We start from the raw sequence: 23,261 nt of genomic DNA on the forward strand, positions 1-23,261 counted from the left end.
AAAAAAGCTCACTGACACAACTAAATGTAAAAATCAGTTTTTACAGTGATGGAGGAATTAACTTTTATAATATTGTTGCTCAGAAACATTATGTACAATGCAAAGAGACAATCAGAGAAGTTTGATAAAATACAGAATCCAATTTTAAGTATAGTGAAGTTAATTGTGTGAACCTTAAAATGGAAGTGGAAATTATTGGTAAAGTATTTTATTATGATGTTGAGTGGTTTAATTTCGTCTTATGTTTGCGCTGTATAATGTATCAGTATGGGAAAGGTTTTTATTGTATTATCATAGTATTGTAATGGATATGGCAAAATAAAAAAAATACAATAAACAGCACTGTGGTAACAAAAAAAACAAACAAACAATATAACACAATGAAATGTGAAATAAATATTTTTTATTATTTTCATTATCATTAGCAACTCTTTACAAAGTGCCAGCTGTCATAGGCAATCTCATGATCTCATCCTGGACATATTCTGCTCAGTACTGGCCTCAGTGGGCCTTTCTGATGCCAATCATGCGTAGAATTTTGAGATTAAAAACAGAGAAAAAATAAACAAAATATATATATAAAAAAATATGCATACCACTGATATACAGATTTGATATAAACAGGCTTATTGGTCACAAACCAAATTGAATTATAAACATGGCTTTTCTCATAAAATAGACAGAGGACAAACAACAGAAATACGTTTTGTACCAGATAAGAGTATTGTCTAAAAAAATGATTTCAGAGTTCAAAACTGGTTTTGTTTTTATCTTTTTTTACTTTTCTGTTATCAGTTGTAGGAGGCACAACGCATTTTGGCCAGAGTGCGCTAGCAATATTCTCACTCAACCATCACAGAGAAAAGAAGTCTTTTTATTTGAATTACAGAAAAACAAAACCGACACATTCACTTTTATCAGACAATATACCCACCCACACAAACAAATACAAAGTGCATTCATGACCCTGGAGTGGCAGCAGTGTGGCATGTTGGGACGTGGGGTGCGGATTGAGCATGCCAAAAGATGTGACTTTCACACATTAAACATAGCGAGTTCTGCAGCTACAGTGCTCTAATGTTAAATTGGAAAAGTATTTCCAAGAAAAAAAATCCTAGAATTTATATACAGGCAATCAGTTGAATGATGCCACCTACTGGTGCAACAAAAAATCTAATCTGACTTTACATTCATGTAGGAAGTTTCCTAGCACGTTAGCACGTTACATCATCATCTAGCCATGGTACCAGTTACGTTGGTCAAGTCAGATTCTTTGGCACCAGTCTGCCAGCATTAGAATGATATTATCAGAATTCATAAAAGAACCTGCCATCATTTCAATGTTAACTTAAGTCTGTTTGTTGACAGACATTGGCACTGCCAATCACCAGCAATGAATTTCAGTTTACCATGGGTAGATGAGCAGACTTTATATCAGTGAGTGGCCAAGTCACCAACTTAGCCAACAAAGCTGGTAACCAGGGCAACCATTTTAACTCAGATCCTATTTAACAGAAAATAAAGCATTCAAGACTCTCGCAAGAACGTTCACACATACAAACACACACAGACTGACTGACAATCACTGGCAAAAGTATTAATCTCAGTGTAAAAAAACATGGTCTCACAATGTGCAAACATTTCAGCATCAAAAGAAAAATCGAAACAGTACATACATTACAAACAAACACTGACTACTTTTCTTGTAGTATGTTTGTACACCATCTGAATGGGTAATGCTTTTGCTGCTTAAATAAACTCAAAGGAAAACAAATGTGTGTTTGTTTAGTTCTACGAACTGGCACTTTAAAACCTCTATGGACCAGAAATTTTGCTCATTACACTGGGTGCTGAGAAATTCCTTCAAATACTGCCACAGCAACCCAAGGCTGGCAAGAGCGGGTCTGCATCACATGGCAAAATAAAATGAAGACATTAAAGAAAGAGCTGGAAGAGGCTTACAAATGAACATGCCCATGTTTAAAGGACTATAGGCCAAGTCAAGTGACGTCACGACTCAAAGGTGACTGAAAGAGAAATGCTAATATAGTAGGTTTATTATCTGTGAGTAGGTCTTCCATGTCTCATGAAATCATTCCAAATTAACTACACAATGGAGGTAGACTTTCAGTCACCATCAGTAAACAAAACTGCAAACGTTTGCTTGGAGTGTAATTATACCATCTGACGGGTAAGTACCACATGACATTGCTATAGTAACCCCTACTGACAACTTCACTCATGTGGCCACATTCAATTGGCTTGAGGTTGTTTATGTTGCTATAATGACAGCGTCATAGCATGAATCTCATGAAAGAAAATGTCAGGGTCATATTTCACCCCTAACACCAAAGGAAAATAAATAATAAATTATATTTTGCATGAAGACAATTAAGAATATTTTTAGGACCATTAAAGCATTTTTGTATCTTGAGATCATTTTCATGACAATTAAACAAACTTCCCCCCAAATTGTAATTATAATGTGGAAAAAATCATAATTACTTAAATTCAGTAATGAAAATGATCCTGTTTAGAAACATTTATTTTTGAGCTGTCAATTGATTAAGGCTTTTGAATTAATTGCATGATATCCTGATTAATTAATGGAATTAAAATCGCAAATAATCGCACACATCAATATTTACTGAAACATTCATTGTGACTGTGATCAAGGGGCATGATCAACTGCTTTCATTTTAAAAGATTAGTTTTTATAAGCACTGAATTACCATGTTAAATTGACAGGCTTAGTTTTTATGTTTTCAGTTAAAATCTGCATAAATTAAATTTAGTTCAACAAATACTACCATGATGTATACTTACAATTGTATTTTACAAATGCACTTTAAAATTGAAATAATTATTAGGGATGGGAAATTAAATAAATTAATTTCTATGACTGTTTAACATGTTAAAAGAATTATGAAACTTCACTACTGTTTTTCCCTATTTCCTGTGGCTAAAACTGGCATTTATAAATTACAAGGAGGCACACGCTCGACTCAACTGCACATCCTAGCACAAAAACTGGGCCTGTATTCACAAAGATTATTATTTTACCACTAGGAGTTCTCCAACGAGTTGCTTTTTTGCTTTAAACCTATTTCACAAAACTGCTAAGAGCAAGTTTCAGCAAGGAAATCTTAAGATAAGGGTAAGGCCTCATTGCTATGGATGATGTCACGTTTTATCTCTGTTCTCTCTTTTATCTCACACTCTTTTAAATCAGAGCAAATTGGTAGACAGGGAACTGCTATTTGTCAGCTAAGACAGACAACAATATACGTCTCTCTCTCTCTCTCTCTCTCTCTCTCTGATGAACAATTCTTCATCCTGTGTTGATGTAATGAAACAAGCTTGCATCCCGTCAACAGCATCTAAACACTGGGTAGCCCTGCGATTGTAATGATTTCCAGAGTATGCCCCCTTTTTGCTCATCAGCAAGCGCACATCCACAGGAACAAATACGCTATGAATTGTCGAACGATGCGCAGTCTGAAGAGGGCATTTATAGTTTGATGGGCTAGATTATTCTGCTGACGGATGACAGAAATTCCCAATTCATCCATGCTACACAGCTTTATTTAAATGTGTCCAGGAAGTGCAGAGTTTTTAAAATCTTTCTCTCTGGTATAATTGGGTATTTATATTTTGTGGCTGAGGTATTTGCATCTCTAACTAGTTTACAATAATGAAAACACCCTTGCGATTCAGGCGATACCCTTTTTAAAGGTCAATGCCAACATTATAATATTTATATTATATCATTAAAATATATAGACTCAATTGTGATTCAGTTGATACGTATTTAAACAGTCAATGTCATAATAATATTCTTGCGCATTGCATTTAATGTGGATTGGCAACAGCAGCATGTTCTGGATCGTTTGTGAGTCTCTCTTAGAGAGTTAGAAGTCCTCAGGATGACTTCTAAGCTGTTGTGGGTTTAGGAGCTACTTTTAGCTTTAAAATGATTCATGAATTACTCCTAGATGAAAATTTCTCCTAGAGTCCAAACAATTGTAGTGACGCCCCTAAATTTCCACACTGAGCTACATTCAGCCTCAAGATATTTTGTGAATACAGGACCTGATTCTGTGGAGCAGTGCATGCTTATTATGTGCAACTCATGTCTGGGGCATAATAAACACAGGAACAGGTATACTGTACAGAAAATGAAGACTTAACCCACAAGCAGTGAACCAGGTGTGAGACAGATACGGGAAAGACGCCATTCTGCTTCACCCCAAAATGGTCATGCACTATAATCTGAACCAGTATCAAAAGCAAAACCATGTGAGAGCGTGCAAAGAAAATAATAGTTTTGAGATTTTTAACTTCAGCAAAATAATTTCAGCATTCAGTGTTTTATATCTGCACGTATAGTGTCTTATAATGCAATGGCAATGTAGCCTACACTTAATTTATCTTGCTAATAAAGCTTGATGTAAATTGAATCTACCAATTTGATCCCATAATTAAAAAAAGTCCACTAAAACAGCAGAAGATTTCAGCAAAAACATTGTAATAGTCCTAAAAAGATTTCATGAGATTCATCCTATTATACATCAAGGTTTATTGTTTTAATACAGTATTTTTGACAAGCAAGCAAGCAATACATTAAATTACTGCTTGAATTGAATTTTAAATGTCTGCGTGTCTATTATATGATTATTAAATTCATGTATACTTATGGGAATGTATACTACACGTACCATACAAGTACCGTGCCATACCATCTTCTTTATAGGAGGGGTACAATTAATCTATTTCTAACTATGAATGGCAGTTCATGAGAAAATAAGAAATCATAAACCCACTGACTTATGGGAAAGAAAAAATGTAACGTCAAAATGTATTCACCTACGTCTGAAGGCAGACACTACAGTAGTACATGGAGGAGAGATAGTGAGATCTTTGAGCGTATCTAAAACAGCAATGTGAAAGACAGCTCACTCAAATATCCAGGAGTGTTCGCACTGCAGCGGAGTGTGTAACCGAGTGTGTGAACGGGTGAAATGTCCTGTCCCAAGGCATCGTGGGATAGTGAGGCTAATTCATAGGCAGACCGTTAAGTACTATTAAGTGCTGAGTATCGTTACATACTGTGAAATTCTGCATATGCTGACTTCTACGAAAATACATTAGAGTGTGAACCTCTGACACGAACACTGTCATCTGAAGAATTGGAACCTCAGCAGGAAACTTATAAGACTTCTGGTAAAGAGAATATAAACTGAAAATTATCTAGTTGTGTAGTCTTCACAAGAAATGCACTTAAAGGAACATTGCCATTTTTATAAAGAGAGCAATCCATTTCTCCAGTACAATCTACCACTTTATGATCACACTGGAATTTGAGCGATTCTTACTGTAATAGGATGATCTACACTGTCCTGCAAAAGCAAAATGCATTAACTACAAATTTTGTCAAAACTGAGCTTTGACCATGAGTTGTGTTTATGGCCAGTGCTCCGACATATGGTGTGTTAGCAAAATTTTTCGAGTTATTTTATGAGCTCTGACCAAAATCAGGTCTCTAAGACTATGATCTGTCACAGGTTTTGCTTAACTTTGCTCACATTCAGAGAAAGTGAGAATATTTTATATTCTGGCTGGACAAACACACTTTGAAACCATTTTTCCACAGTCTCAGTGTTGGCATAGTTACTGCATTTTGGCTTTGAATGGCAGTTCTGTCCAGGCACTAAACACTATCTGTGTGTTCTGGGTGTTTCACTTTGGTGAGTGTGTGTGTGTATTCAACCTGCATTTGATCAGATTGAAGTGTACGGTATTTTGTTGAGAGAATGCACAGGTGAATCTGACCTGAGGTCAGTTACCCAGCAGAGGGACCTTGGGGAAAGAAGGCAGAGCGGAGTTGCTTATGCTGACCTAGAAACAGCATTACTAAATCCTGTACAGGCCAAAATCAGAAAGACTTGTGAGTATCTGTACATTAAACCTCTAAAATTCTAGAAAAATGATTGGATACGGATGACAGAGCAGAATACAAAAACCAGGAAGGACGTTTAAAAAAAGAAAGGGCACGCAGTGAAGACAGAAACAAATCAGACGGTAGAAAAGAACAGAGAGATACTACACCTTGACGGTTCTAGAGCTGTAGAGAATGTACACTATGGTATGTGGCGGCAATCAGAGTGAGGAGAAAGTCCAGCAAACGTAATGTTTGTACAGCATAGTGAATACATATTGTATAGTAAGACCTTTGATCAGTGTTTGTACAGAGGGATTCAAATGTCTGAGACTACTAGTGAAAATGCTTCTTTTTTGCACTTTACAATTTAATACAATCTTTTTCATTACAAATTTTGTTATTAGCATATCAGCTATTCTTAGTATTTGATAATGTCCCCCCTTTTGATTGCACTTGAGCTGGCATGAACTCTACAAGTTTGTGCAAAACCTGATGACCCATGTTAACCCAGAATGATTTGAGAATGTTCCAAAGAGCATTTTGTGTGCTTCAATGGAAGCAAGGAAATCTGAACTTTTTTTTTTTTACAAAGGTCATTGTCACAAATTTGCTTACAATTGATTAGTGACATAGAAATGGTGGAAATCTAAAATATTTCTTCTTAATTTTACTTTTCTCTGTTTTAAAATGCACAAAAAAACCCTAAACATAGTTTATATCCATGTTTATTCTTGTTTAATCCCATATTTTCAATGTAGTCTCAGACTGTTGGACCCTACTGTACATGTTCTATGAGGACTGTGCAAGAATATGAGAACTTACAGAAGCGCCATGACAGCTGGGCTGGAGAAACCCACACATCCTGTCATTTCTTATTTTTTCCATTTAACCGTTAGCAGCGTTTTGGCGTACTTGCCTTGTTCTGGGGTTGACATTCCAAGATCTTCCTGCATTAACCCAGTGCATCCAGAATCCAACTAGACTCCCCAGAGCTAAGGCTCTCTCTCCACAATCATGGGGAATATCAGTTCATTTTAACAAAAGAAAAACGTTTAGTCTTTAGCAATACCGATATCCATTTGTCTTAAGGGGTGCATACCCCAAAGTGAAAATAAGGTGCAATGTTTTCATACAGAATCAAGCTTTTTCAAATCACCCTCCTGCCCCAGTAGAGATGTGAGATTTGAGACGTTGCCATCTTGTTTGCCACCCCTACGTGCTCTGGTCCAGTAAGGGTGCTGAAGCCTGCTGGGAGGAGTCTCAAAAAGCGCCGATCCAACAGACACTTAAGGAAGTCTCTGCTTGGTCAGAGATAGAAGGGGGAGTGGCTAGTGGACAAAAGTGTGCCGTAATAGGTCCTCCGCAGCAGGTCGCTGTTTTGTCTCCACAAAAATCCGTTTAAGGAAATCACGGCAGTGGTCCGACACATGAGGTGGCAGAGTGGGGTTGGTGGGCTGTGTGGCGATTTTGAAAATGGCTGCCATTGCTTCGTACTCTGCCCAGGGTGGCCGCTGAGTCAGCATCTCCACTACAGTGCACCCGATGCTCCTTGAACCGTGGCGAAATTACCATCATTATTAACGTGGCATACACAAAACCAATCCTTTTTTTAATCATTCTTAATATGGATTTTATTTTATTTTTTTACGATTTTGAGTTTTGTTTGTTAACTTGAGATGCTTGAATATTTAAGGGGTCTCTGCCTTACCATATATCAGCTTTCCTTCCATAGCCCTCTCCACTAATGACCTCAGGGCTCATCCAGTAAGGTGTTCCTGTCACTGATTTGATGCCTGTTCCAGACAGGCAAATGGTCTGGAGTCGCCGACTCGCTCCAAAATCACCCAGCTTCACGTTACCTGCAGAGTCTCGGAGGATATTGGCACCTACATGAATGAGAGAACAGGAAAGGAGGAGAGGAGATAATAGGATTTGTAGATTAAAAATTGTGGATAAAAATGGAGGGTGGGGGATGTGGGGTATTATGACATGAGAAAACACCTTTGGAAACTTGAAAGGTATAGAAAGATACCTGTATGGCCATATAGGATTTTAAATTGTATTTAAAGTCAAAAATCCAACAATACAAATTCTTGGATATGCTCACATGTACAACAAATAAAAAAATGTTGACTGCTGCTGTTGCAGCTGACAGCCACAAATGAAGTAGCCTGGGTAAAAGACTAAATGCTATTGTTGTGAAAAAAAAATATTCAGTTTGCTGGATCTCACCTTTGATGTCTCTGTGGACAATCATGTTACTGTGCAGGTAGCACACGCCTTCCAATATCTGCCGTGTGTATTTCCGCGTGACATTCTCCGTTAGAGCACCGTATGACTTCAGCTGGTCTTTAATGGAGCCCTATGAAAAATACATTTAAAAATGTAAAGTAAAGCACAAGACATTTACTAGTGTCCTGACTGAATCCTGTCATAAAGTTTCTTTCAAGATAAATTAGATAAATACTTAAGATGTTTATGTGGTTGCACCGTAGGTAGGTCTGAAACGATTAGTCAATGTTATAGACAGCGTCGACAATAAAAATTGTCAACAAAAATGTGTTGTTGTTGTTGTCGAATAGTCGTTTGATCTTATTTAATGTAACATGAGATCATATAAACTCCATAAAACAGCACTGCAGCTGACGCCTGATTGAGGAGAGGAAGAAAACACAGCTCATAGTCCAGACGCACTCCAAACTTTCCAAACAGTCTAAAAGGTGACGTAGATAGAAAAGTAAAAGGGAATTATAATACAAAAATATGAAAATAAGCAAAAAGAGAAGCACAGTCATAGTGAAGTAAAGCGGAGTCGGATATGGCATTCCGCTCAAGCAAAAGTTGAATGTCAGAGCGTCTAAAAAGCAAAAACCCTGGCGTTATATCTTTAATGCATCCTTTATTAAAGTTCAAATAATAAGGAAGTGGGTCAAAAACAAACTCCGAAACTGGCATTTCTCTGTGCGGTCAGCGCCGCTTCTATGAGTCCCGTGAAGTGACCCAAAGGGGGAGAGATGTAATCTTCTCCTGACTGATGCACACACTGGCAGAGGGACGCTCGTCCCCTGGGTAGGGCTGCACCAGCTGTGCATAAGGTCTCACTAAAGTTGAGACGTAAAGTTCACACTAAGGGCTTAGTAACTACTAGTTAGTTTGTAACTAAGTCAGTGCTTAATTTGGTTGCACCATCTGTTCTTAAGGCAAGACTTAACTAGTAGGTCCTAAGCTCTCCTTAAAGTAATGCTAAGTCACATAATTTGATGTTTATCTGTACTGATCCAATAAGCAGACTTCAAATTTGTACACAGATTAAAAAGCTGTCAGTTTCAGTTTGATCTTGTTATGGTTAATGTTCAACCCTGTTTGCTCATGTAACTGTCAGCTGTAATGAATTATATTCTCATTGAAATCTGATACATAATTAAAGTAGATTTGATAAATAGTATAGTTGCCCTGTTTTTACCAAGTTTTTTTTTCGTGTTATTCAGTGAATGTTATTTAGAGGTATTTTTAAAAGATGATTCTGTCCTCTTCATTGTTAGTGAGCACGTTTAATAAAACCTTTTAAGTCGAGGCACAACCTGAATAGACTGTTGAGAGATAATGATTAACTGTTGCAATAATCGCCCAAATAATCGTTATAATAATCGTTAGATTCATCAATTACCAAAATAATCATTAGTTTCAGCCCTATTGCACAGAAGGCTGAATGAAACAATAAGTGCATGAGAACACGTGTGCTCAATTCTGCATTTACTCTCACTCACCCCAGGCATGAACTCCATGAAAATCGAGAGCGTTCTTTCATGTGTGTCTCGCAAGCAACCGTAGTATTGTACGATGCGCTCATGGAAGAGATTCTTCAGCAGCTGAATCTCACACTCCAGGGCACTCACCTCCTGAACACACACACAACACAATAATTGCAAAGGCTCACTAGACTCTTTTTCTAGACTTTAGTGTCATGAAGCCCCACTAATTCAGCACCAATCGTTCACAACTAAAACTGAAAAAAAGGCTCAAAGGGGCGTAAAATATCAAAACAAATGTGATAATAAAAAATATATACAGAATATATACAGAAAATAATTACAGACTCATCGTGTTAACATGACTCTAGTGTGATAAAACCGCTTACCAACCATGTCTGTGTAAATTTATCCAGTAGGGCCGGGCCGTATGGAGATATATATCATGGAGACTGAATAAAATGTCAACGGTACAGACAATTCTGAATAAAGTTTTAATAATTCATTTATTTTTTACACAAATCGATTTGCTTCTGAAGACATGGAGCGACTGGAGTCATGTGGATTACTTTTATGCTGCCTAAATATGCCTTTTGGACCATCAAATAGCCAGCAAACCGATGGAATCAATTCACTTGCATTGTATGGACAAACTGAGCCGAAATGTGCTCATAAAAAAATCTTCACTTTGGTTCTACTGATGAGGAAAGTCATACACATCTGGGATGGCTTAAAGGCAAGAAAAACCCCAAAACAAATTTTGTTTTTGAGCTAACAGATATGAACAGTTTGAACATCATTGAAAACAATGGAAACACTTACTAGGTTTATTAAAGGGTTAGTTCACCCAAAAATGATAAAAAAAGATGATCCATGTAAAATCCAAAAATCTGCATTCCGTTACACTGAAAAACCTGCTTTACCTTGCTGGTCTCAGGGCTATCCGGGTCAAACTGGACTTGTTTAACGGCGAGTTCTCTGCCAGTGTCTGCATCGTAGCAGAGAAATACTCGTCCAAATGCTCCTTGTCCCAAATGTTTCCCCAGACGCCAGTTTGTTGGGGCCCGAGGAGCTGTAGACAAATATGAGAGGCAGGAGTTATAGGTTGAAAACTTTTCAAAAAGTCTTTGTAACTGATTTAATTCAATATCAAATGGCATTTGCAATTTCATGTAACATCCAGTAGAGTGGCTCTTCATCCATTGGGATTTGATTGCATGGTGAAAACAGGGGCATGGGCTAAAATATTATTAGTTCATTGCATTTCCCACATGTAAACTAGTTACATCAGCAGAAACGTTGTTTAATAGGTGAATAGTTGCAATTTGATTAAGAATTGAAGGGATATTTTTTCCTATAGAACCACATGCACAATAAGACAAGGGATATTTATGTCATTTTCTGAAGATTATGTTAGCAACACTTGCCTGTGCGTAACTCACTTCCACAATACTGGGTTTTTTGGGTGCTAGAGTGTTAGAAGGGTGGGATGCCAAAGTTTAACACAAGTTTAGAGGTTTAGAACAGAACTAATTAGCAAGCACCACTAATAATCCCAAATATAAGCAATAGTAATAGCATGAAACAAAAACCTATAACAATATATTATTTCATTATCGAAAAAAAAAAAAAAACAATTACATAAGAGCATGTGCAAAACTTTATTGTTAACTAGTCTGCAAAAATAACAGTATTTCCTGTGAAATTCTTCAGTAAAAAAGAAGCCAGTTCTCTTTACACATTTTTAATTGTATCTCTCTCTCTCTCTCTCTCTGTTATTTATTTATTTAATTTTAGTTTTATTACTATATCCACTTTCCAATCACACAGTAATTTGTGGAACCCAATTTGTTTTAATTGTAATTTATAATAATAATAATAATAATAATAATTTCACAATAAATTTGTAATACATTTGAGTTGTAATTTCTTTTTGTTTGTAGGCTAATTCACAGTAGTGTAAAACGCTTCACTTTCAGCATCTGGTAAAATGCTTGTCTGGTGCCATTCTCAGTGCATGTTATAGGCAGACTGAACTATTGATCATGTACATCTGAGATGGAGTTTGTGTGGAGCATACACATATTGCGCTGAGCAGCGCTTGTTTAGTAAAGCGTGGTGAAAGAGACTACTTAGCTGTGCGTGCTGACTGTTTATTTATTATTAAACACAGCCTTTTGTAATTCACAAAGCTTTTGGATGACTGTAAGAGCCTGAAAAAAATGCACAAGTTATATGGACTATTTTAATGGTGATTTGAAGGTTATGAAAATATTTGAGCTTGACAGTAATGTAAATGACCAACATGCGGTAACAGATTTGAATCGGGCTCATCGGACTGATACCCGATCTGGGTAAAAACATCAGAATCGGACCTGATACCGATCCAGGTATCGTATCGGTGCCATCCCTAATAATTGTAGGGCTGAAACGATTAGTCGACGTTATAAAATTGCCGACAAATGTTTCGTTGTCGAATAGACGTTTGATCTTATTTAACATAACGAGAGATCACATTTAACTCTAATGATGATGTGCATCACTGCAGCTCGTGCCTGATTGAGGAGCTCACAGTCCAAATGCACTCTAAACTTTCCAAACAGCTTCAGGTTATGTAGATCGCAAAGTATGAGGGCATTATAATGCAAAAACACAAAATAAGTAAATACAGAAGTTCTCTCGTTATGGAATAAGTGGAGTTGCAACTGCCGCTCCGCTGAAGCAAAACTTGCATGTCGAGCGTCTTTAAAGAAAACACCCCGGCGTTACATCTTAAATGCAGTTATATTTAATGCATTATAGCTTTATTAAAGTTCAAATAATATAGAAGCAGATCATGTAAATAACTGTAAACTCCAAAACTGGCATTTCTCTGTGTGGTCAGCGCCTCTTCTATGAGTTGCGTGAATGTCCCGATCTGAGGGGTAGAGATTGAAACTGCACCCGGCTGAGATGACTCTGACTCTGTTTCGGGGATGCTCATCCCTCGAGCATGCACGTGTAATGCAGCTAGTTTAAAAAGTGATGTCTCGCGACTTACTTTAAATGGAAAACAAGACAAAAACGCTTGATATAGGACATTTGCAGTGAATTTCTTTACTGAATTAAACTTAATAAAAAAGTATTTTTCCCTTTAATTCAGTGAATGTCATTTAGAGGTATTTTAAAATGTTATTTTTAGTTTGCACGTTTAATACAACCTTTTAAGTCTGTGCACGAGCTGAATAATTGGTTAAGATCTAATGATTAATTATTGTAATAAACGCCTAATAATCGGTAGATTAATCGATTATCAAAATAATTGTAGTAAATATTGCTCAAAATAAGTAGTTATTTACATTTTAAAAAAGCTAAATAATCGGTTAAGATCTAATGATTAATTATTGTAATAAACACCTAATAATCGGTAGATTAATCGATTATCAAAATAATTGTTAATTGCAGCACTAAGTAATAGCAATGCTTTTCTTTTCATGTACGACTAATAAAAAAAAATTGTCTTAAGAATATTAGGTTACTAGAAAGCAACAAATATTTACAGCTGAAGTGCAAAATAATAAATAATACTCATGGTGATTATCCAAACTCAAAGGGCATTTAGTAATAGACTGAGCTCTATCAGTTTCAAGGAAACCACCAATCAGTGATCACAGGCCCAAAGGCACATCAATACAAAGGTAACGTTAGGTCACATCAGTAATGGGAAAAATATAGGAACGATTACAACAGAGTTCCCATAGAACTATGGGAACAATTACAACAGAGCATGTCCTCTGCAAAGCTGTAAATCCACTTACAGCGGCTGGGAGGGCTGATGTCCATCACTGATAGTGTGGGGATGGAGCTGGGTTCTATATCGCTGCCACGCCGTCTGCGTCCAGGTTCCTCTAGCTCAGGCGTAAAGATACTGCTTCCACTGCTGGTGCTGGGGCTCTGCTGTTCTGTTGGACTGAAACTCACCGGAGAACGAAAACCGTGAGCCTGTGTCCGTCGTGCTCTAGGAAACGTCTTTCGCCCTGAGTGGAGTAAGAGAAAGATAGAATGAGTAATCCAACGAAGGAACAGTAGGAACTATTTCAAATGATTAAAAATGCATGAAAGCATGGTTTAGTTTTGTAATGTTTGCTTGTTGGAAATACGGCCAAAGAATCTGTTCATGACCATGGTCCAAATCTCACCATCGCTGTAGTCCTGCAGACCAAGCGAGATGTGATATCGCCTTGGGTAGGTGCCTCCCTTCGCCGTTTTCTCGAACACTGGAATATCGTACTCTGAGAAACAGCAGAAACACTTTTACATTTGCAATGGGGAAACAATCATTAAAAGTGACAGACCAAAATTTCAACCATGCTGCATAATTGGATAAAATGTGATCTCAGTGATTTCAACTGATTGTTGGTGGCATCATTGTTGGTGACAGACAGGCTGGTTTGAGTATTTCTGTAACTGCTGATCTCCTGAGATTTTCACACATAACTGTCTCTAGTTTACTCGTAATGGTGCCAAAAACAAAAACATCCAGTGAGCGGCAGTTCTGTGGACAGAAACATCTTGTTGAGGTCAACGGAGAATAGCTAGACTGGTTCGAACTGACAGAAAGGCTACGTTCACTCAGATAACCACTCCGTACAATTGTAGTGAACAGAATAGCATCACAGAATACACTACGCATCGAAATTTGAGGCAATTAAGGCAATTTTGATGATAACACCACCTGCTTGTCTAATTGAGTGTACATAGTATCAGATCTAAAATCTTTGAGTAAATATTGCTCAAAATAAGAAGTTATTTACATTTTAAAAAATGTGCTTACATCACATCTGTTATAATTTTTTTTATTTTATCCCCTTTTCTCCCCAATTTTGGAATGCCCAATTCCCTCTACTTACTAGGTCCTCGTGGTTGCGCGGTTACTCACCACAATCCGGGTGGCAGGGGGACAAGTCTCAGTTGCCTCTGCTTCTGAGACTATCAATCCGCGCATCTTATCACGTGGCTCGCTGTGCATGACACCACAGAGACTCACAGCACGGGAGGCTCATGCTACTCTCCGCGATCCATGCACAACTTACCACATGCCCCATTGAGAGCGAGAACCACTTAATTGCGACCACGAGGAGATTACCCCATGTGACTCTACCCTCCCTAGCAACCGGGCCAATTTGTTGCTTAGGAGACCTGGCTAGCACACCCTGGATTCAAACTCGTGACTCCAGGGGTGGCAGTCAGTGTCAATACTCGCTGAGCTACCCAAGCCCATCATCACATCTATATATATCGGCATTTCATCAGACATTGGTCACACTAATCACTAGATATTTGTATCAGCATCAGCAATTAAAAAACCCACTTTAACTACAATACTGAGAAATGTTTAACTAATGCAAGGTTTTAGGTTACATCAAAGCATAAAGGTGAATGAGGGCTTACCAGGGAACTCCTGATGGTTATCCGGGTAGCTCAGGGCTCGAGGCATATGTGATTTGGAATAGGTATCACTGCAGGGTGAAAGATTATTGCAAAGTCAATATCACAATGTAATAACATGAAGTGTGAATATGTGGGATTGCATAAGTAAGGAGTAGTATTTGTGTGTTAGTTCACCTATCGAGTGGACTGTCCAGGGAAGGACAGCTGCCTGATGCAGAATTCTCAGGACTGCTCATAGACAGAGGGTCCAGCATCTAGAGAGAGACAGGAAAAAATTACTGAGCAAACAGGACACAAAATATGATAAAATTGCTACAGCCAGGATATGTCTGTATGTGTTATCAGTGTTTGTACCTGGTCCATGCTCTCTGGTATGAACTCGCCCTCACTGTTGATGCTGGTGAATGAGCCATTTCTTGCCACCTGCTGCAGGACATCAGGAATATAGCCTGGAGGAGGGGAACTGCGATCTGTTGACTGAGAACCTAGAGAGAGAGCAGGAGGACACACGGACAGAGAGCCATTTAAAATAGTTGGTTAATCATTCATATATAACTAATCAACTTGGCTTAATAAAATTTTTAAGCTGTCAAAGGTTTACATGTTTATAGAAACATCACCAAAGCCATGTGACTGTGATGATAAAGGTCTTCCTGATACATTTCACATACTCCTAAATTGCAATAATGTATCAAATAATCTGAAATCAATAGAGTGCACATATTAGGTGAAAAGAATAATTTAAAGACACTGCAACACACCTATGGGTGCCAGCATGCTCTTTTTATCTGTGGTTCTTAAGTCTGTGTTGTCTAAGTTCTCTTGAGCAGGCAACAGGTCCTTACTGGAGTTCTGAAAGAGCAAAAACCCAGTCTAAATTACACTAAGGGCATTTAGCATATAAAAGTTGGAACGTTATTAATTTTAATGGGGGTTACAACAGTGCTTCCATGAACAAAGGGCAGAACATCGTAAAAAAAAAAGAAAACAACAACAAAAAACATTTAGAAACCCAAGAATATAAAAACAGACAACATAAAAAGCAGCAGTTACAATATAGCATTTATAACATTGAATACATACAATTTCATTGATGTTAGGCCACCATGTGGAAATACAGTTCAGTACAAGGACTAAAGGAATATTTCTGCTCAATCGACAACATATGTGGCGTAATGTTGATGACCACAAAAAATTATTTAGACATCTTATAATTGAAGCTTATAATTTAATAAAAACACTTACATTTATTCTTCTGTAAAACATGAGTATTATTCGATAGGGCTGGGCATTGGTACGGATTTCCCAATTCGCTCCAATTCCGATTCACAAGCTCTCGATTCGTTTCCAATTTCAAATCAATATTGATTCAAATGGGTATATTTCAATTATTATGACCGTTTTGCTTACATATGAAAGATTGTTTTCCCCAGCTAATGCTGTTAATTGTACAGGAGACTGCCTAACTAGGTACATTATGAAATAATTATTTTACCAATTATATATTTTTTAGTTTTTAATCATTTTGGTCACATTTTGTCTTTTTGAAAATGAACAAATTAATGTATTCAATCAATAAAGAAGATATTATATTTCATATATAATTTTGTTACATGTTTGTTTAATTGGATCATTTGTATTATTTACAAGTATTTACATTGATTAGTTGAACATGTGCTAAAACCAGTCCTGTCTGTTTAACAAACCCATTTCTGTAAAGAGTGTCTGTAGATGAGCGCATGTTTATGAGAGTGGACTCACATGGCTTTATATCATCTGTGTCATGCATGATTACAATGAAAGGTTTATTCACAACTGACTGTAGAGAACAGAAGGTGTATTAAAAGAGACATTATTCAATGACAAATGGGCTGTGTGGATCTCGTCTTTGGAAACGCATTACAGAACACTTGGCTATGCTTAGCGTAGTGTTGTTTGGTGATGCAAAGAGCAAAAAGAACACAATGGAACATACTTATTTTCATGCTTTAGAAGCGAAGTCAATGGGAGATTTAGTAGCTGTACTGCAGAAGAAGTGAAAAAAGTCTGAAACAAGAAGCAAGGTAAAAGAAAATGTACAGTAAACATTGGTACGGCATACACAAGGAGGAAAGATTTGATGACGGAGAATAACGGAGTAGTGACGCCAATGTTGCTTTTTTCTTTTCTTTTTTTTTTTGGACAGGTAAGGACACGTGTAGTCAACACAAGTAATGGACAGTTTCAGCAGTTTTTACAAACGCAACCGAAAAGCACCACGTAATTTTCTTTATCATCACAGCTATAGGAAGGGGGTCAAACAGCATCAGTACTAAATGCCACAGCCATTTAATATCACAACTAATATAGTTATCCAGCAAAGTTTTTATGAGTTATCAGATAAAGATTTTGTAATTTTGGTCATGATAACAGCCCTCACATCAGCACCCCCTCCTCTGAGGATGGTTTATAATGTGTAAGATCTAAATCGCTCTCTGACCTGAGTGCAGGAAGGGAGCACCAGCAGGATTTTCAGGCTTTTCATGTGCACTGAGCGATCCAGCAGCTCCACGGCTTTATCCAGATCATCCTGCGTACTCAACGGAATCACAAGCTATAAGAATGAAGATAAAAAAATAAATAAGATAAGGCAAACAAGAGTAAGGGAAGGCATAGATGTGACTGCATAATTAATTCTGCAATATAACCCACAAACACAAACCTCTCAATATATTCAAATACATATAATCATAAATGTGATAAAGGCAACATTTCGGTTACCTCATTATTGGTGTAATGCAGGTCCATGCTCTGCCCAAACACTACTTTAGCTTTGGTGCTCAGATCTTCCAGACTAATGGGTCGTGGGAACTGTAGGATCCTAAAGTAACAGACAATGCAATATTAACCACACCATCATATAGTACTTCAACAGAAAAAACTAAACAGTTCCTCCAAACTCATTCTCTGGTACACTGCTCCTTATAAAGCTTTTCTCAGTTATAGTGATCACAAGTAAATTACTAGGAAAAATTAAGAATATTATCAATATTTCCAATCCTAAGATACCTCTTTTGTATAATATCAAAAACAAAAAATGTACAGACTTACTGCTACAAAAATAATTTTAATCCAAAACCATGTTTAATCCAAAACCATGTAAAATTGTTGTTAGACCAGTGAGTAAGTCTGTACGTTTTTTGTTTTTGATAGTACTGTTTTTTTAGACTCTGCACCTTACAAAGTTTGTTTTTGATGTGCAGGTGTTCTTTCAAACACTCCTCTTTTGTATACACATATACATATTCACGGATGCATGTATACACATGCATTACAAGTAGAATTTAATTTACCGGTAACTAAATAAGGCCCCGTCGATCATAAAGCTCAGAACAAAACATATTATATGAAGTAATCCTTAAGGACTGGGAATAAAAATGCCGGTTTAGAGAAATTAACAAAACATCCATTACGAAGCGACCACAGCGCTCAGTTGGACAGGTTAAATTAAGAGAAAACTTGAGAGGGAAGTGCTAAAAATAGGAAGTGATGTAGAACAGAAGCAGGAATTGTGGTCATTACCTCTTCTCTCCTCTGTACTCAAACTTCACCCTTACATCATTCTGTGGACAAACACACACACACATATCACAAAGTACAGTTGTGTGTAATCACAACAGTAGGAAACAGAGCACAAACTGTTAAGCTTCTTTGAGTGATGTCATATTAAACTGTGGTCATTATTACATTTACAGTAAAGGCTCTGTGCATGTGTGTGTGTGTGTGTGTGTGTGAATAAAACAGATATGAAGTATGAAGAGATGCACAAATAAGAGCTATATTTTACAGTAAAATAACAGCCTTGCTCTCAGTCACACAACAATTAATTCTGAATAGAGCCCCCATAACTACGGTGTCAAGCATGTTTTAGTGAGGTGACAGGTGCTTGTGTGGATTACAAAAGAGTGCATAGTCAGACCTGGTTCTTGGGGGAGGAGGCTTTGGGTTTGCCCAGGTCAGACAGACCGGATGGTCGGCTGGATCGGTGCAATACCACTAGGTCCTGCATAATGGAATTCAGGGCCTCCTGCTCATCTATAGGGTACAATCATTATGAGCATTTAAATTAAACATGTTAAAGCTAGCTTTTTAAACACAGACAACATCTATAATTAGTTTTTATAATACACAGACAAGAGTCAGATTGTTTTAGCATATTTTGTATTACAATTCTTTACAAAGGTGTTTTGATTGACAACATACCCATTTTGACAGATCACCGATTCACCCAGGAGCAAAGGAAAAAGGAGATCCTTTCTCCTAGGCAAGGAGAATATTATTTTATTACATAAAACGGTAATAAATACAGGTGTGCAAATATTACTGCTATTTAATCATAAACTTTTGACTTTCAATAATAGTAAAAAGTTTACCGTACGTACAATTGGAAAGACACCTTTATGATTAGACAGTCTCGTGACATCAGAATAATAAAGTTTCACAATCAAAAGGTCTAGTTAGCTGCCTTCAAGCTGTCTAAATCTTAAATGAATGAGGTTATATTTTTTAAACTCCTTAAATCATATGACAACTCAAGTACAAGTAAATAACAAATGCCAAAAACAATCGTCTTACTCTTATGGTTCATGTAGCTAATCATTTAACTCGCTAACGTACTGTCAAAAGTACTGTCAAAAGTACGGTACCGTTTAAAAACTCTTTTTAGACTTTAACACAAAAATAAGCGCAGAGATGAATTTATTTACTAAACGTAGTCTCGATGGTGCCATGAATCAATAATTCATATCAGTTTTCAGGTTGATAAATAACATTTATGAATTATCAGCTTAGCACTCTAGGCCAAAATTAGCATTGTGCTAACATGCTAAAGAGCCACGTCCCGCTTTACCAGCTAACAGAGATATAAGAAGAACATTTAAAAAGATTAAAATGTCTTAATCAAGCACTCGTCTGATAATACCGTTATAAAAAAACAGCATTAAATCACCTGGGTGAGCTCGGTCCGTTCACTTCCTCATCCACAGATCTGAGGCCTCGAGACGAATCAGACACAGAATCACACACTCAAATAAACGGCTTAAACTTCAGTCCAAAGCCTGGGAACACAGTCAAGACATCTCCCACGGACTCCGACACACGGTTCAAGCCTCTGACGGTGATTTCAGGTGAATTCGTGAATTAAATTCACTTAATCTGCGACTTCCGAAACGGGGTTTGTTTACATTAGGCTCAACGCGCGAGACCCGATGAAAATAAACTGCTGTCAATTATTACTGTGATAATAATAATATATAAAATACCAGCACTTGAACGATAATAGCGCGAAAACATAGATGGTCTGGAGATTAAATGAATCAAAGAGAGCATAACGACACATTGAGCGAAAAATGTTAGGAAGTAAGTACACTTTAAAAAAAAAAACCTGTACACACAGACACGCTACTTCAGTTCAGTGAAATGCAATGATGCCCTTTCGCTCAAAAAATGCAAGCAAGTCCACAGCGCCATCTACAGGCTGTCACAGAATAATAATGGCGCGGATGGCCAGACTCGACTCGTGTCGAGTTCTAGCCAATCAGAGTGCGTGGCTCGTTTTGTCTCAACCAATCGGAATTTAAATGCTTACTCCTCTTTGGTTGACAGGCACAGGTTTGTTGCGTGCGCCAATGCGCCTAACAAAACCGCACTTGGTATTGGCATTTTTCGTTTTTCTTCATTTGTTTATAGGTATTGAGGTTTGAGATTTGCCCCATTTGTTTCATATCATCCTGCCATCTGGTGGAGAGAGGTGAGGATTACATAATCGAGAGATCGATATAGTTGGTTTCAGTGACTATTAAAGGGATAGTTCATCTAAAAATGAAACTTCTCTCATCTTTTACTCACCCTCATGCCATCCCAGATGTGTATGACTTACTTTCTTTTGCAGAACACAAATGGAGATTTTTTTCTCTTTACATCTTGCTCAAATTCTCTAGGCCTGATCATGATTTCAAGCTTGATTACACTTCCTAGTGCTTGACACATGCACAGACTGATAGATGGTATATAGTATCACCAAGTTTGGTCTGTTCTTACCCAAAACAAACTGGATCGCTTCAGAAGGTATTGATTAAACCCCTGGTGTCTTATGGATTCCTTTCATGCTGACTTTATCTAAGTTTTGTAGCTTTTTGGAGTCACCATTCACTTATGGAACTAAAGAGCTGACATATTTACACTGCTAACAGTGTTATTAAATCTGTTTGTGTTCAACAGAAGAAAGTCAAACACATCTGGGATGGCATGAGAGTGAGTAAATGATGAGAGAATTTTCTTTTTTTGGTGAACTAACCCTTTAAGTCCTTTTTTACTATCAATCTCCATTTTTACTTTCACTTTCAAACCGTGAAAGAATTTGAAAGTGAAAGTTTTTGGGTGTTTGTTTGTTTGTTTTTTAACGTCATGCCAGCTTCTATTGCCATTTCCGTGGAGAGAAATGTGTAATGATTTTAAGTTCTTCCTAAAAACTCTAAAGTTGCGTTCGGTTTGATATTGTTAAACATTTCTTCCAGAGTGTTTACTGAATAAAAATGGTTTCTCATGGGGTTAAGAGCAGTAGTCTAATAAAACATGTTTTAGGGATAATGAATTCTGGCAGAAGGTACATTTTGGTGAATCTTCTCCTAATATTAATAACTTGTGTGTCAACCTGGAGTGACCAATACGACAGTGGGTGTAAACAATCTGGTCCCAGCGATTTGAAAACAGAGAGGAATTTCTTTTGCCAACAATTCATGGAGTTTGTTAATGATGCATTGATCCCACTCAGTTTGCCATTTGTGTTTAATATATGAATTTATTATGGGTTTTAGGTCAGTGGGAGGTATTGGACACTTTTGGAAATCCGCTGATAAAGCCTCTTTTGAAGCAGTGTCTGCTTCCTCATTTCCTGGAATTCCACAGTGTCCAGGTACCGAGCAGAAGCAGAAATAAAAATGTTGGGCCTCCAAATCCAGCAGTTGCATAGAATATTTACAAGCATTGGGTGACCATTTTTTAAAGATGACATTGCTTGAAGACAAGATTTTGAATCTGTAACTATCAGAAAGTTTCTCTATTGCATAGTCTTTATGAAGTCCAGTGTTAAGATCATAGCGTTTGTCTCTGCTGCAAAAATTTAGCTGTGATTGGGGATGGAAATTCCTTTTTTTATGGTTGATCACAAATGCAGCTGATACATGATCCTCAGGTTTTGATCCATCTGCATATATTGGGATATGTGATGGAAATATTTCTCTAATGAAAAGGAGTTGAAAGACATTTGTGTGATTTTTGTATTTTTTATTTCTTGTTAAGTCTAAGATTATTTTTGGTTTTTTAAAGTTCCAGGGGGGAATTTTACAGTAGTGTGTCTGTTCCAGTATGCTCAGATCTAATTTGAGAATTTGTAAAGTTTTTGGCTGAACAATCTCCTTAAATAGTATTATGGTAGTATTTGTACTAGTGTCTTTCATTTATGCTGATTTAATAAAAAAAATAGTTGTATAACAGTATCTTCATTGTAATAGAGTAAATATTACTGTATTATGGTTATGATAATTGTTATATACTTTCTAGTTCAATACACAACAAGAATAATTATTTAAAAATAGAAATATTAAAAGTAAAATGTCTTTACTGATTATGGTAATGAGACATATATATAATTAAATTTTTTTGCCATAGTAAAACTTGAAATTTCCAAATGTATTTCCAAACATTAGTAACATTATGGTCTCTATTTCAGAAAACCCTCCATCATGTTTCAGTCAAACCTTCAGTTATAGAGTTTACAAGAACATAATGGGGTGAGCAATGTGTGAAGAATCATATGTCATTTTTGCCATATCGGTGTTAAATAGATTAAATGCATCATCCCACACAACTTTTTCAGAATGACCTCTTTGAGTCAATGTTACATAAGGCATTCTAGTGCAATGATTCTGAAAGGCAAAAATCTAGTCTGTATCATTTAATTTCATGAAATATAGGTAAACCTGATAATGAAGACAATTATTAACTTTTTCTCTTCTTTTTAGTCATCGTGTTCCTGCTCTGTGGGAAAACAGGGAATTGAGGAAGACTAATAGCAGATTAATAATAAAACCGATGCAATAAAA

At 36.9% G+C, this 23,261-nt stretch overlaps 1 protein-coding gene and 1 long non-coding RNA gene across 2 annotated transcripts; one reads left to right on the top strand and one right to left on the bottom strand.

Moving 5' to 3' along the window:
* Positions 1-393: 393 nt before the first annotated feature.
* map3k2 (mitogen-activated protein kinase kinase kinase 2) lies at positions 394-20,384 on the bottom strand. The gene is made up of 17 exons (XM_052130626.1): positions 20,108-20,384; positions 19,363-19,419; positions 19,079-19,194; positions 18,682-18,722; positions 17,881-17,980; positions 17,600-17,713; positions 15,882-15,972; positions 15,475-15,605; positions 15,295-15,374; positions 15,121-15,188; positions 13,869-13,961; positions 13,488-13,706; positions 10,614-10,762; positions 9,709-9,840; positions 8,174-8,303; positions 7,650-7,827; positions 394-7,489 (listed from the first exon to the last, which is right to left on the bottom strand). The coding sequence occupies exons 2-17, from the start codon at positions 19,364-19,366 to the stop codon at positions 7,270-7,272; spliced, it is 1,866 nt and encodes a 621-aa protein (XP_051986586.1). The 5' UTR covers positions 19,367-19,419; positions 20,108-20,384; the 3' UTR covers positions 394-7,269.
* A 986-nt stretch (positions 20,385-21,370) lies between these two features.
* LOC127646816 (uncharacterized) lies at positions 21,371-23,251 on the top strand. The gene is made up of 4 exons (XR_007970972.1): positions 21,371-21,411; positions 21,975-22,072; positions 22,889-22,949; positions 23,181-23,251. It is a non-coding gene; the product is annotated as an uncharacterized LOC127646816 (long non-coding RNA).
* The last annotated feature ends 10 nt before the right edge of the window (positions 23,252-23,261 follow it).

Source organism: Xyrauchen texanus, chromosome 7 (assembly GCF_025860055.1).
Source record: "Xyrauchen texanus isolate HMW12.3.18 chromosome 7, RBS_HiC_50CHRs, whole genome shotgun sequence".
Lineage (NCBI taxonomy): Eukaryota > Metazoa > Chordata > Actinopteri > Cypriniformes > Catostomidae > Xyrauchen > Xyrauchen texanus.

What these genes read in the sequence shown, in the direction of transcription:
- map3k2 (XM_052130626.1), bottom strand. An exon ending in TGCTCCCTTCCTGCACTCAG is followed by an intron (nt 15,973 to 17,599) that starts GTCAGAGAGCGA and finishes TTGCTCTTTCAG; the next exon opens with AACTCCAGTAAGGACCTGTT. An exon ending in TCTGCAGGACTACAGCGATG is followed by an intron (nt 13,707 to 13,868) that starts GTGAGATTTGGA and finishes TACTCCACTCAG; the next exon opens with GGCGAAAGACGTTTCCTAGA.